This window comes from Dromiciops gliroides, chromosome 2 (genome assembly GCF_019393635.1).
Source record: "Dromiciops gliroides isolate mDroGli1 chromosome 2, mDroGli1.pri, whole genome shotgun sequence".
Taxonomy (NCBI): domain Eukaryota; kingdom Metazoa; phylum Chordata; class Mammalia; order Microbiotheria; family Microbiotheriidae; genus Dromiciops; species Dromiciops gliroides.
Window position 1 is genome coordinate 689,855,772 of NC_057862.1, and position 14,659 is coordinate 689,870,430.

The following is a 14,659-nucleotide window of genomic DNA, read 5'->3' on the forward strand; positions in this document are numbered from 1 at the left end:
GGGATCCCCGAATCAATTGTGTCTTCATGTTCCCACAAACAGTATAGTCCTCTGTGTCTGTGTAGAGGGTCAGGAGTGGAGAATGACCAGGACTGGGAGTGCAGAATTAAACTTGAAGTCATTTTACCTTTGCAAATGAGGAGGCTCACCCTCCCAAGTGCAGGACCTCTGGCTAGGATCCCCTATTCCACTGCCCAGTCTGGAGGCCTTTCTACCAACCCAGCCCAGTGCAGGGAGCCTGCCCCTTTGTGGCAGCCTCATCTTCCCCTTGCAGGGTTTAGCTTTGATCCAGGGCCTCTGACTTGCCTGGCTATCCTGCCCAGGCACATTCTCTCTCTTCTTGCAGGCTGCCATCCAAGAAAACATCTCCTTTTCCAGTAGTAAGTAGCCAGCCCCACTGTGTGCTACAGTTCATCCCTGTTCTCAGGGAGAAGCCACAGGGCATGGTACATAGAGGACTGGACTGGGATCAGAACACTTTATTCAAGGACCAGCTCTGCTCCTTCCTAGCTACATAACCAAAGGGAGTCACTAAATCTTGTGGAGCCTCTGTTTTCCTGTCTGTAAAATGGAAAACTAATGTATTCACTGCTGCCAGTATCATAGACTGAGAGCTGGGGGAGACCACAGAGATCATCCAATCTTGTTTGTTTTGTGGGGCAATGAGGGTTAAGTGACTTGCCCAGGGTCACACAGCTGGTAAGTGTCAAGTGTCTGAAGTCGGATTTGAACTCGGGTCCTTCTGAATCCAGGGCCGGTGCTTTATCCACTGTTCCACTTAGCTGCCCCGAGATCATCCAATCTTACCACCTCATTTAACTGAGGAGGAAACTGAGGGAGGCTTGGCCTGGTCTCTGGTATTCCATGGAAAGTGCTTTATCGGCCTTAAAGTGCTATGGAGGGGGCAGCTAGGTGGTGCAGTGGATAAAGCACCAGCCCTGGATTCAGGAGTACCTGAGTTCAAATCCGGCCTCAGACACTTGACACTTACCAGCCGTGTGACCCTGGGCAAGTCACTTAACCCCCATTGCCCCACAAAAAAACCAAAACCAAAAATAAACCAAAAAAAAAGTGCTATGGAAATGGGATTTGTTATTTCTGCTCTCTTTGTCTCACCTTCCTCTCCATCTAATCTGGAGCATGAAATGAGGTAGACCAACCTGAGGGTATAGGCCCCTTCCTGATGGAGCCTGTGATCTCTGTGAAGTAGACACAGGTGACAGATACCTTGCCAGCCCAGGTCTTAGTTTGTGGAGGGAAAGGAAGGAGTCCTCAGATGGTGAAGCATCTTTTTTAATGTCCCAGGATTTCTTTGCACCATTCTGGGCTCCTTTTAGCCATGGTGAGGGCAGCAAGAGGAGCCCCCACCTCTGAGATCAGTCCAGACCCTAAGCAGGGTCTACTTTGCTTCAACAAATGACCCAGAGTCACCATTGTGTGCTCCAAGATGCTTAGGGAGAAGCGAGAGGAGGAGGATGTGCTGGCAAACACAGACAGCTGGGTGAGATCTGGACTGAAATATTTTTGGATATCTTGGGCTGGAAATAAAGCTGTTTTGTTGATTGTTGAGGTAGAGAGGGTTCTCACAGATAGTCTAATCCCTTGTTGAGATGGTCATTGGGTCTCTTGTTGCATGCCCCAGGGCCCTGTGGGCAGAGGCAGAGGATCCAGTTATAGAGGGGATAGATAGCTCGCATCTTCTGTCCTGGTCTGGCCATGTCAGGAGTAATGTGCTCAGATCCACCCAGAGGCAGCTAAGTGCCTTAGTGGACAGGATGCTGGACTAGGAGTGATGAAGACTGGGGCTCAAATCCTTTCTCTGATACTAGCTTGTGACCCTGGGAAAGTCACTTAACCTTTATCCCAGTCTCCTCCTCTGTAAGATGTAGGTGATAACAGCATCTACCTTCCATATCTGTTGTGAGGGTTAAATGAGTGAATTTATGCAAATTGGAAACCTTATTCTATAAAGATGAGCTATCATCATCATTCTTATAAACTGGATCCCATTTCATGAAGGACATTGATAAACTGAAGCATATCTAGAGGAGGGAACCAGGCTGGGAAAGCCCCAGGAGCAAGCCAGCAATGGCAGCTGAAGGAGTTGGATGGATCTAGGCTGGGTGAGAGGAGAGAAGGGGGCTCGTGATGGATTTGAGAAACTGCCCTGTGGGAGAGAGATTAAGCTTGTTTTCTTGGGCCCAGGGGGCAGAACTGGGAGCATAAGCATGGGCACGGACATGGGCATGGACACAGGCACGGACACGGGCACAGGCAGGAACGGGGGGAGAATTGAAGAGGCAGGTTTGACTTCATTAAAAAAGCTTCCTACCAGTTGAAGTGATCCCAAAGGAGGCTGGGCTCTCCTGGCTTGAGGTCTTCCAGCACATGCTGTGAGACCACTCTCCATGGTTCTTGTAGAGGGGATTTCTATCCAATAATTGTAAGAAGAGAACTTGGAGGTTCACATACTGCTCTGCCTGTGTTTTTACTTTTGATCCTCACAATACCCATGCAGACTACACGGTGGTGGTGAAAGCAGTAGTAGCATCAGTACTACTAGTAGTATCGTTGTTGGTGTACAGACTTTTTAAAACTTGTATTTATTTTTCATTTATGTAATAAAATACACAATTCCATAACATGGTATAATAAAAAAGATGAGGGGGCAGCTAGGTGGCGCAGTGGATAAAGCACTGGCCCTGGATTCAGGAGTACCTGAGTTCAAATCTGGCCTCAGACATTTACTAGCTGTGTGACCCTGGGCAAGTCACTTAACCCCCATTGCCCTGCTAAAATTAAAAAAAAAAAGATGATTGCTCAAGAAACTGCAAATTTGCTATGTACAACTTGCTTTGCGAACCCATTTGGGGAAAGATATTCAAGTGATTTGCCATTTTCAACTCAAGCCCTGGTATTCTATCCACTGTGCTACCTAGTTGCCTGTGCCTGTTATTAGCTTCATTTTCCAGATAAGGAAACTGAGGCTGAGAGAGGTTAAGTTGTGGGTTGTACCAGATGGCTCCTGGGGTCCTTTCCAAGTCTCTGACCCTGTAGAGTTCTGTGATTCTCAACTTCATAGCTGTGGTCAGTTTAAACTAACCACTGGCAGGGGTCCCAGAGTACTAGGTGAGTGGGCCTCAGGCCAAAAGATAGGGGTAATGAGCTCTAGACCCGGAAGCCTGCTGGGCAATACTAACCCAGCAAAGGTCAGTCTCTCACAGGCAGCCAGGAGAGGAAGGTTTGAAACCTCCCATGCTACTCCCATGCAGCCTGGGGCGGGGGGGGGGGGGGGGGGAACCCTTCTAAAGGGGGGATGGGCGGCTTGCCTGCTTGCTGGCTAATGGAAAAGGCGATACTTTTCTCTGGAAACAATCCTTTGATCTTGTATTTACCTCCCGTAAAAAATTGCCCTGAATCTGTTTGTTTGTCCCTACAGACTGGATGCCTCTCTGTCCATCTAGACGTAAGGACCTTCAGGGCAAACTTGGTTTTTGTTTTTCTCTCTAAGAAATGATCTGTAGTAGGTGATTAAATGCTTGTGGATTGTGAGAGCATAGATTTTGGGATAGAAAGGGAGGGGCCTCAGCCAGCAGGGTATACAAGAAGGGATGCCGAGTCTGGAATTAGGTACAAAGCCTTGCTAGGAAGCTCAGCAGCCTATGACCTGGGGCAAATCATGCCCCCTCTCTTGGCCTCAGTTTCCTGATCTGTAAAATGAGGGAGTTTGTCAGGGTGGTCCCAAGTATGGTCCCAAGGCCTGTCTCTGTCTAAATATGATTGTCTACCATACCTTCTTTGGCCCTCAGTTTCTTCCTTTATAGAATGAGGGGGGTTGGACTCATGAATTAAGCAGGCTCCCTTCCAGCATTAAGGTCTAGTCCACCTTCTTTCTGATCTAGATGAAGACTCATTATGGTCTGGTGGGTAAGGGGAAGGTTTGATTCTTGTCCCCAGTCAGTAGGTACTTGAACCCAGGTCTCTCTGATTCTGAAGTAGATGTTCTTTCTCTTACTCTGTCCAGCCTAGCTTGTGATAGAGAGGAAGGGATTGGTTTTGTCCAGTTCTGGGCACACCAAGCAGTTGGCCTACTCTCCCCCTTTCTCACCTCCAAATTGGCCCCTCTTTAAGACTTACTGCCTCCACAGTGCCCCACTCGGTTTCCTCTGAAACTACTTCGTGTCTCTGCCAGACCTTGCTCTTTTTTCTCCCTTTGCCCTGCTTGCCCCCTCCCCCCACCCCCCACCCGGGCTGTCACTGACAGTGCCTCATCATTGCAGGGGCTAATTGCAAGCCCTGATCAGTGAGTGAAGGCGAAGGCAGTTCCCATGGCGACGACAAAGAGGTTTCAGATATAAAGGAGGATGTGATAGGCTGTAATTACTTAGGCAGAGATTGATGTGAACTCAGGAGACTTTGAGTAAAGGGGGAAGAGATGAAGAATAAGAGGTTCCCCCACCCCATGTCCCCCAGGTGGGGTGGAAGACTGGTGATCTTTTTGCCAGAGAGATAAAACCAAGGGGCCTAACATCATGACCAACATTCATTCATTCAGCAAACATTTGTTTTATGCAGAGTACATTGCTCTCTGCTGGAGGATGTGAGGTGTTTTGGGTGTTTTGTTTTGGTTTCTTTTCTATGACTTGGATAAAGGGATAAATGGGTGGATTCTTGAATTTTCAAGTGACACAGAGCTGGAAAGCTTGCTAACACTGGGTGGGGGTCAGGATTCTAGAGAGCTCAGAGACCTTGAAAATCAAGAGAGATGACTTTTAATAGGGGCAAATGTCAATGTTCAAATTTGGATGAAAAAAAAATCACCCTTCCAAGTATAAAATGAGTGAGATCTAGCTGGACAATGGTTCATCTGAAGACTTGGGGTTCTTTTTTTTTTTTTGCGGGGCAATGGGGGTTAAGTGACTTGCCCAGGGTCACACAGCTAGTAAGTGTCAAGTGTCCGAGGCCGAATTTGAACTCAGGTACTCCTGAATCCAGGGCTGGTGCTTTATCCACTGCACCACCTAGCTGCCCCCCGACTTGGGGTTCTTAATGGATTTCAAGATCAGGATCAACAGTGTTCTCTTCATTGAAGAAGCACTTTTAGGTGTTTACCATATAGGAAGCACTATGTTAGGAACTGAGGACACAGAGTTAAAAATGAAACTTCCTGTCCTTGGGCAGGGGGTAGTGGGACTCCATTACTGCAGCTCTGGTGTTCAGGGTGAGGGAAGCGACAGTCCAACCAGACTCTGTGCTGTTCAGACCCTGTTTGGAGTCTTCTGGTCAGTTTTGGGCAGCACCTTTTGGTATGTCATAAATCAACTTCAGATTATCTTCAGGAGTGATCAGGATGTGGAAGGCCCTAGAGATCCTCCATTAATCATTTATTAAGCACCTACTCAATGTGCCAGACACCATACTTGACACCTCACTCTTCAGGGAGCTTACATTCTCATGGGATACAGGTAGATATAAGTCACTTCAAGGTGTTATTTTAGAGGAGAGACCCAACTTGGCGGGGTGGGGGTTGGGGGTTGGGGTTGGGGCAGAAAAGACTGAATTTGAGAAGGGAAGGACCTGGAGATGTTTAGCTAGAGAAAAGGCAGCCTAGTGGGGTCATGATGGCTGTCTATCAGCCCTGATTGGAATGGTTGTTCTAGACCAGAGATTAGCCTTCGTGTGCTTGGCTCCTGAGGACTGGCCCTGAATAAGTGAGGGTAAATGGTAGTGAATCAGCTCCCAGGTCAATACTGGGACAATCCTGCTGCTCCAAAGTCTGGGGGGATGCCTGGGCATCTAATGGATTCCTTCTCTGGAGAGGGCTTCCAAGAATGACTGGATTCTCATCAAGGATGTGTCTGTGACTAGCTTCTGAAGGCCTTTCCAGCTTGATGACTCTAGGCATCCAGAGGGGCAGAAGTTTCTCCCCTCTGTGAATGCACTTGCATGAGTGCAAATAGCCCTCTCCTGGCAACAATCAACACCTAAGAGATACAAAGTTTTCTCACTGTTCCAAGGACTCAGACAGCTCACACTCCCCAGCGGCAATGTGTTGCTGGGACTGGAGGACTCGCTCTTGGAGTCAGGAAGACCTTCCTTTAAATGCTACTTGTGACATGAGTTATCTTTTTGCGCTTGGGCAAGTCACTTAACTGGGTCTTGGTTTCCCTACCTGAAAAATGGCAAAAGTACTTGCAGCTCTGCCTTGCAAAGCTGCCGTGATGCATAAACAAGATAATGTGCAGAAAGAACTTTGCAAACTGCAAAGCAGGATTCCATAGATGCTACTTGTTAAGAGAGAGAGAAAAACCAAACCACTTTCCCCATCTCTTGTGGGAATTGATACAGGAGGAGAGAGTGTCTGAGCTGGGCTTCAGATGAGGGGCAGGGATTTTCCGGGTCAACATCTGGGGGCCATGGAGGTTGTTCCAGGCATCCTGTGGGAAGGGCTGGGGTACTAGTCGTCAGTTGTGTTTGAGTAAAGCAGAATGTGTGTTCTATAGGGGAGTGAGGAGGGACTGCAGTGCCTCCAGCCCAAGGTCCTGACTTTACAGAAGCTTGCCTACAGTCACGTAGGCAGTAGATACCGGAGGCAGGTCCTTTGCCACCCAAACCAGTGCTCTCTGAGTTCCCAAGGTTAGCCAAATAGACTGACACCAGACTGCAGACGGCCTTGAATGATGCCCAGTGATGAGCCATTGAGAACTTAGGTGCAGGCAACTGACAGGTGTGTTTTAGAAAAAGTTGTCTGGCCCTGGTGTGTCTGATGGCGTAGCAGGGGCATCGTTAGGAGTCTGTTACAGCTGTTCAGATAAGAGCTGGTGAATGGCTGAATGAAGAACAGGGTAGGGAAAGGGAAGGGTGAATTCAAGAGAGAATACGGAGGTATGAAGAGATGTGGGGGACCAAGGGAAGAGGAAGACCCAAAGATTGCTGTGGGTTTGAGCTTTGGTAACTTAGGACTGTTGGCCACAGTGCAGAACAGGAGGAACAGGGCCTGGTTTGTGGTTTGTGGTCCAATTGGGATATAAGCAAGGGGCTTCTAGTACCAAGGGAAAACATCCTGTAGTGTTTGAACATCAGGGCCAGGACCCCACAAGCAATATTTGAGGCACCATCCTTATCTATGTCGTCGTAGAAGTCATGGGAGCTGATGAGTTGGGGCCCTTTTTGTTAGAATGCCCAGCAGCTTGGTGGTGGGCACAGACAGAAAACACTGTTGACCCTTATTAAGGCAGAGAGTATAGTAGAACGTTGAAGGAGTCAAATGATCCTAAGATATTTCCAAGGCAAATGTTGAAACAAATTGGTCTTAATTGACTCTATGTGGCTGGCTCCAGAGGCCCATGTCTAGTCCAGCCTGGATAATGGCCTTGGATGGAGCATGCTCTCTTTCCCTTTCTGGGTCACCTCCTCCCCCATCCACCCCCCCCCAATGGCCGCTGCCTCCATTTTTGTTGTAGAATTCTGTGCACTGAAGATGGTTCTTGGCAATGCACAGCCAGGAGTAGATGATCAGTGTAGACTTTCTCATTCATTCTTTTCTCGGGAGGAGTTGGGAAAGGGAGTTCCTGAAACCAGAAGATGAGTAATGAGTGATGGGTGAGGGAGACTAGAAGGGCAAGAATTTAGACTGATCCAAGGATCCACAACTGGTAAGGACCTTGGATGTCATCTAGTTCAACTTCCTCATCTTTCAGATGAGGAAAGTGAGGGGATAGAATAATCACAATATTCCTTGCCCTCTATGCCTCTATTACTCCCATCCGAAGGGGCAGGCGATTGTGTGCCCAGGGTCACACAAGCAGAAAGGAGTAAAGGACGGGATCTTTTTTTTCGTGTGGGGCAATTGGGGTTAAGTGACTTGGCCAGGGTCACACAACTAGTAAGTGTTAAGTGTCTGAGGCCGGATTTGAATTCAGGCCCTCCTGACTCCAGGGCTGGTGCTCTATCTGCTGCACCACCTAGCTGCCCCCAAGGATAGAATCTTAACCCAGGGTGTCTAACTTCCAATCTAGGACTTTTTCCATTGTAGCATGCTTTCTTTTGGAGATCAGTAGGACTGGGGTACTTTGGTCACCTGAGGCATGTGGGGATGTACTCATTGTACTCTAAGCTGAGATACAAAGACATCTGAGTCACTGACCTTGTTCTCAGGAGGTTTGAAATCTTGTTGGAAATACAGGGTGAATTTACCAAAAAGACTGAGATTGAGGTAGCCTGTCCTTAACCCCCAAATTCAGAATGGTTCTCATTTCCACTGGCAGCAAGAAGTAGGAGAAGGGGGTGCTGGGCCCCTCTGGCAGAGGGTGGGGATGGATCGAGGCTGCAGCATCTTGGAATCATCAGCACAGCAGGAAACAGAGGCTTCTGGAGGTGGAGGAGGATCAGAAGAGTCCAATGGAGGGGTCCAGTGGGAGGAATTCAAAGGAAGGGGTTGTTGGCACAGCTTGGAACATGCGTGCAGAGAGGTCGGCGGCCTATATCTCCTGCAGGTTGGGAAGTGCCTGGTTTGGCTGAGAAATGATGATGCAGAGGGACAGCTCAGCCAAGCTGAGCTCAGTCACTGCTGTTCCCGGGTGGCATCAGGAATGAGATCAGTTGCAGAGAACGCTCCCCTCACCCCTTCTTGGCAAACATGAACCTGTAATAATCACCCGTTGCCTGTAGGTGATACTTTGGGATTTAGAAAGCCCTTTGAGTTAGAAAGTATATCAACCCAAGTGATAGATGAGGAAACTGAGGTTCACAGCAATGCACTGAAGTGATTGGCCCATGTTGACACATCCCAGGTATCCCTCCAAGCTGGGATCCACGGTTCTGCCTCAGGATTGAAAGAATCTTGGCTGTGGCCATGCTGCCTCTCTGTGTCTTCACTTGTTTTAGGTCACCCAGATAGCATTTAAACCTCCCCCAGTCTGCCTGCTTTCTCAGGGCCTGCACCAGGCTTGGGAATCTGGCGTTTCTGTTTGCCCCAGTTCTAGGCACAGCTTGTTGAAGGGCCTGGGTGGGCAGGCATCCCAGTGAGCTTTGGAAGGTTAGAAAGCCCTGGAGCCATCAAGACTGATGCTCTCTGGATGTCTCTGTGGCTGCCTGTCACAGTGTCCTCCAGTGGGGAGGCTGAGGACCTGGAGTGCTGCTCTGCCCGCACCAGCCCCAGCCCCTTGCTTTTTGGTTGTGGCACCTGACAGACCGGCTTCAGGGGAATGAGAAGGCAGTACATGGCTGAACAGGCAGCTAGCTCCTGGGTCCTACCGCGCATCCCTCTTCTGACATGTGGCCTGGCAAGTCCAATTCTAAGCCACTGAAAGCCTGGCTTGAAGGTGCCCTGCCCCCGCTTGGCAGAGCCTGGCTGGGATTGGCTCTGGCGCCTTCCCCCAGGGCCCCCCTTCCCCACACCCCCACTGTTGGGGAGGGGAACCGAGCGGAGTGGAGCAGAGCTTAGCTGGGCCTGGCATTCACATCTGCAGTGCCTCTTGGGGGGGAGGGGCAGGGAGTTCCTGATGCCCTTATAATAACTGGAGAGTCTGGCACCAGTGTGTCTGCGGCGGTGGCGGTGGGGAGGGCAGCGAAGGTAGGCAGCTGGAAGGGCAAAGGGATTTGGGGGACAGCTGGAGTGGGGAAGGAGCCCCCAAGGGGGCTGGGGAATTAAAGAAGAAGGGAAAAGGAGGAAGGGAAGAGAGCTCCCTCAACAATGGCCGTGGAGGCGGCCGGAGGGTGGTGGGAGGGAGTTGGGGGGGTTGCTGCGGGAAGCTGGCCCCCTTTCCTTTCCTCGCTTCAGACTCCGCCCCCGCAGAGCTGCCCAGGCCACCCCGCTGCTTCCCTTTCCCCAAGGCTTCTGTGGGGGAGATGGCTACTTGGCTCATTCCTCTGTTCTCTTGGACTCTCCTGCAGGTGGAGATAAAGCCCGGGGACGGGGCCGCCGCTGAGCCTTGGGGACAAGCCACCGCCGTGCCAGTCAAGGTACTTTGGTGCCGGAGGTCACCAAGCTGTGGGGGAATGGGGACCCGGGCAGGGGGGGTGCCTTGGGCTGGGGGGCGCAGGAAGTCAGCCTGTGGCCTAGTGACCGGCATCCCTGGCCCTCTCACTTCTGTGTTTGTGGGTTACCAAGGACCTCCGGACCGGAGCCGCGTGCACACATGCACCCGCATGGGCGGGCTTTCGTTTTCTGCTTCCCCAGGTTGAGGGTGTTTCAGGTGGGACTTGTGGTTTGATTTGTTGTAATGTTTTCAGAATGACACCCCTCCCCCTCCCCTCCCCCCCCACCCCCCTCGATGCTGTGGGTTTTCACCCAATCAGCAGAAATCCCCAGATGAGGGAGGGGGTGGAAAGTGAGGTGGAGAGGAGGAGAGCCAGGCTCCCCAAGAGAGCCTGAAGGAGGAGGCATGATATCATTGCTCATGCTGTGGTCACCATGGTGACGGCTGTCATGCTGGGCCAGTGGGAGGGATGACGGGCTTTGGGTGGAGCGGTGATGTCATGCCGGGGCGTGCGTGCGTGCGTGGTGCTGCCACTTCCACCTTTGGGGTTGGGGACCGTGGGCGCCCACCGGCTGGGACTTGCCAGCTATGTAGCTGAGGGAAGCCTGGCAGTGGGGGAGGGGCGGGACTTTACTAAAGTCGGGGCTGACTTCAGCGCAGGTGAAGTTCAAAAGTGATATGGTGGCTGATGTGGGTGGGGAGAACCCGGCTGAACTTCGGGGGTCCATGCCTGCAGGCTCCTCTGTGGATGCTGATCCTGGTGGCCCCCTTCGATGCTGCCCCACTCCCCTCCCCCCAGCCTTCAGGCTCCTATTACAACTCTCCAGTGTGCCATTATTTCCCTGGCTGCCCCCTGCACTGCCTGGGAAGGAAAACAAACAAAACTCCCCCAACTCCGGAGAACGAGCCCCAGGCAAGGCTTGTCGGTAATGCCTAAAGGCCTGAGATAGCAGATGGGGCGGGGCAGGGAGAGGAGCAGAACTTCGGGGGATGTTGGAGGAAAGGGCTTTGACTTGCATACCTGCTTCTCAGTACTAGGTATGACACCTCTTGCTTATCTGTTTTGTAATCTAAAATTCCATTGGAATTGCCGGTTCTTTGAACTGATTTAATGTGCTGGATCACTCCCACCCCGAGCCTGCCTTAGAACTGGAGTGTTAGAGCTAGAGGGGCTAGTGTAGCTTGTCTGGCTTAGCCCTCTTCTTTTGTCCCATACCCAGAGAAGGGGAAGGACTAGTCCAAGGTCACGTAGTAAGTAAGAAAGTTGACACTCAAATCCAGTCTTCTGGCTCTAAGCCCAGTGTTTGTCCCATGTTTTGAAGGGGATGGAAGTGATTGTAACCCCTTCCAAGGAGCTTGAGATACTGTCTTCGCCTGGGCCCCCCAGCCCCATAAGCCCTTTCTGGGAGGCTGGACTGTCTGAGGTCCTGAAACCTGAGCATGGGGGCAGGGCTGTTGGGTTTTTGAGAAGTGAGGGTGGAAACAGGGCCAAGTGGCTTGTCCTTGAGAGCAGGGGCCGTCTTACTTGTATTACACTGTCTATTTGGATTGCTAGAACTTAGGACAGTGCTTTGCACATGGTAAGCACTTATTAAATGTTTGGTCATTTAGTTTTAAGAATTCATTCATTCATTCACCTGAAATGTAGGACCTCTGCATTGGGAACCCCAGGCCCTATCCCCATTGGGCCATGGTGTTCTCTGTTCCTCTGTAGTCATGGGCAGGCTTGTCCCTGATTGGGTGAGCTGCCCTGCCTTAGGCCTGCCTTGGCCCATGCCACTGATGGCATGTTACCAGTGCTTGCCTGCATGCATGAGGGGGTGAGTTGCGGCATCAGTGATCGGAGAGTTAAGCAGGGATTCTGTTCCCTGCATTTCATCCTTGGGGAGCAGAGTTCTGCAGACTCCCCTTTTATACCCTCAGCCCCAGCACCCAAAGGTGCTTCCAGTGTCTCTTGGGAGTGGGTCCAGGCCAAAGAGTGGAAAGAGCCAGGTAATAGCCCCTGAGGTCCCTTGGCTGAGCAGGGGGGAGGGGGGAGGGTAGAGGATGTGGCTTGGGTTGACAGGGCTTGGAATGAAGGAAGGCTGAGAACAAGGAGGCAGGCAGAGGAATGTTTGTAATTCTGGGAAAGTTGCCTGGTGAGAAGGGCGAGCAGGTTGTGGGTCACAGCTGGTCCTGTTCATGTGTTGGGGCCACATGTGTTTTACCTTTGCAAGAACTGAATTCCCTCATAAACACCTTGATGAAGGACATTGACACCCTGGAGGGAATCCAGGCCAGGGCCACCAGAAGGGGACATGAGTGTGTTGAGACAAACTATGGGAAGAGGGAGGGGTGGAAAATGAACATGCCCAGGCTGAAGAAGAGAAGACTGGCCAGAAGCAGAGGTTGGGTTGGGTTATTTATTTATTTTGCAGGGCAATGAGGGTTAAGGGACTTGCTCAGGGTCACACAGCTAGTAAGTGTCAAGTGTCTGAAGCCAGATTTGAACTCAGGACCTCCTGAATCCAGGGCTGGTGCTCTATCCACTGTGCCACCTAGCTGCCCCCTTGGGTTGGGTTATTTGAAGGGCTGTCTTACAGAGGAGAGACTGGGCCCAGAAGTAATGGCACCGAGGCTGACTGAGCTGCCCCAAGGTAGAACACCCACCTCGGAATCATCTGGGCACCTCTAATAAGGGACGAATACTCTTGTCTGAGATGTGGTTGAAGGTCCAGGTGGGATCAGCCAATCCTTGCTGGGATTATTCCTTAACACTCAGAGCCCCATCACTGTAACATATTGCACCCCCAACACATGCCCAATGGGACCAGAAACAGAAACAGGAGCCCCTTCTGTCCAGAGGTTTTCCCAATTGCCTTCCACATTCCACAGGGAAAGGAAAGCAGTTTGGGGTGGGAGCCTTTTCTTCTGAATCACCTCCTCCCAGGCATGCCCTTGTCACAGCAGAAATCCTTCCTCAGTAGCTCCTCCGGAACTCACTTCTAGTCACTGACAGACACCCTCTCCCAAAGGAACAGAGCAGTGGGCAAAGGGCTCTGGACTGAGAGTCTTGGCATCCAGCCCCATGGGTGCTATCCTGCTTACTTGTGTGACCTTGAGCAAGTCATTTCCCTTTCCTGGGCCTGTTTCCTTCTCTGTAAAGTGAGGGGGTTAGATGACACACTCTCCCAATTTGGGACTCAGAGGGAAAATGTGTGTGTGTGTGTGTGTGTGTGTGTGTGAGAGAGAGAGAGAGAGAGAGAGAGAGAGAGAGAGAGAGGAGAGGAGAGGAGGGGGAGGGGGAGGAGGGAGGGAGGAGAGCATCCTCTCCCACTTGATTGGGAAAGGAAGGAATGTGGGGTGGACATCCAGCTCTGCTGCTGGTGGTGGGGGCGGCATTCTGGCTGTGCCCTGCCATGGGGCATGGGGAGGGTACCTGCCAGCCGGGGCCTCCCCTCTGCTCAACTCTCTTGCAGAAGAGGGGGAGCAAAAATGACTGGCACAGCAGGCCCGCTCAGCTCAGGTTGGCCCTGTCCCCTAGTGCAGCTTCTACCAATGAGCTGGGCTCCCCAGTGAAGCCTGAGATGCCTGTTGGGGAATGTGTCCATGTTCTGTGGCCCATGATCATGGTCCCAACTCCATGTCATACCGGACCAGGCTGACAGTTTTCAGGTGCTCTGGCTGACTCGCTGGCCTCCAGAAGCACATTTCAAGTAGAGATTGTTCCATTCTTTGTACTTGTATCCTGGTGCCTAGCACAGGGGATGCTTAATAAATCCTCACTTGATTAGTTAATCCCCGAATCCCAAACACTGGGCAGCCTCTGCATGCTATCCATCCAGGATCAGGAAAGATTGGCTGGGACAGACCTGTCAGGATTCCTGGCTCCCAGTATGTTCTGGTCCCAGGAAGCATGTGAGAGTTTCTGTTTGCCTGGTGAGCTGTGTCCATCTCTGATGCCTGCTAGGAATAAGCCAGAGTTCGTTGAAATCCCCTTCCTGGGAGGTGGTTGGTTGTCCTTATCCTCTTGGCACTGATTGGTAGTGGGGGTAGGGCACGAACCCCAAGCTGTTACATGGTGCTCCCCTTGTCTGCTCTTTCCTATTCTTCCTCCTCCACTCTGACCCTAGATTGGTCTAGCTGAGGGCTGCCTGAGGCAATTTTGGGACTTTGCCCAGGATTCCTGCCCCTGGCCCACTCTCCCATCCCCATGTCTGAAAAAGAAATGCCCTCCTACCACTGATCTTTGCTTTCCACCCACCCCCACCCCCACCAGTGTCTTCTTGCCTGCCTACCTCCCTCCTTTCCTCTCTGACTTGGCAGCCGGCATCCATGTCTGTGTGATTCAAGCTCGACCAGGCTGCACGTGGCGAGGAGGTTTACAAACACTGCTGAGGCAGCTAGCAGTAGGGGGAGTGAGTCATCTCTCCCTCCCCCTCCCCTTCTCCTCCCCTCAGCTCTTGGGGAGAGAGAGAGAGAGAGGGAATAACCAGGTCATGAAAAGAAGCTGTAGAGTCAAGGGAGTCAGAAGCTGTTGGCCATCCTTGGGCAAGCAAGACACCTTCGACAAGTTACTTCTTTGTGCTGGGCCCATTTCCTCCTCTGTAAAGAAGGGGATTGGAGTTTATGATTTCCCTTCGAGTTTGGGACAGGAAGGGAGTGTGTGTGTGCACGTGCATGCATGCATGCATGCCCAC

At 51.4% G+C, this 14,659-nt stretch overlaps 1 protein-coding gene across 2 annotated transcripts in view; it reads left to right on the forward strand.

Annotated features, from left to right (window-relative positions):
• The window catches only part of TET3 (tet methylcytosine dioxygenase 3), a 145,982-nt gene that overhangs the window by 25,719 nt on the left and 105,604 nt on the right, over nucleotides 1-14,659 (forward strand). For both annotated transcript variants that reach the window (XM_043986352.1, XM_043986353.1), the window contains one exon: nucleotides 9,895-9,963. In XM_043986352.1, the coding sequence (XP_043842287.1) occupies nucleotides 9,895-9,963 (69 nt within the window). The remainder of the gene's footprint in view (nucleotides 1-9,894; nucleotides 9,964-14,659) is intronic.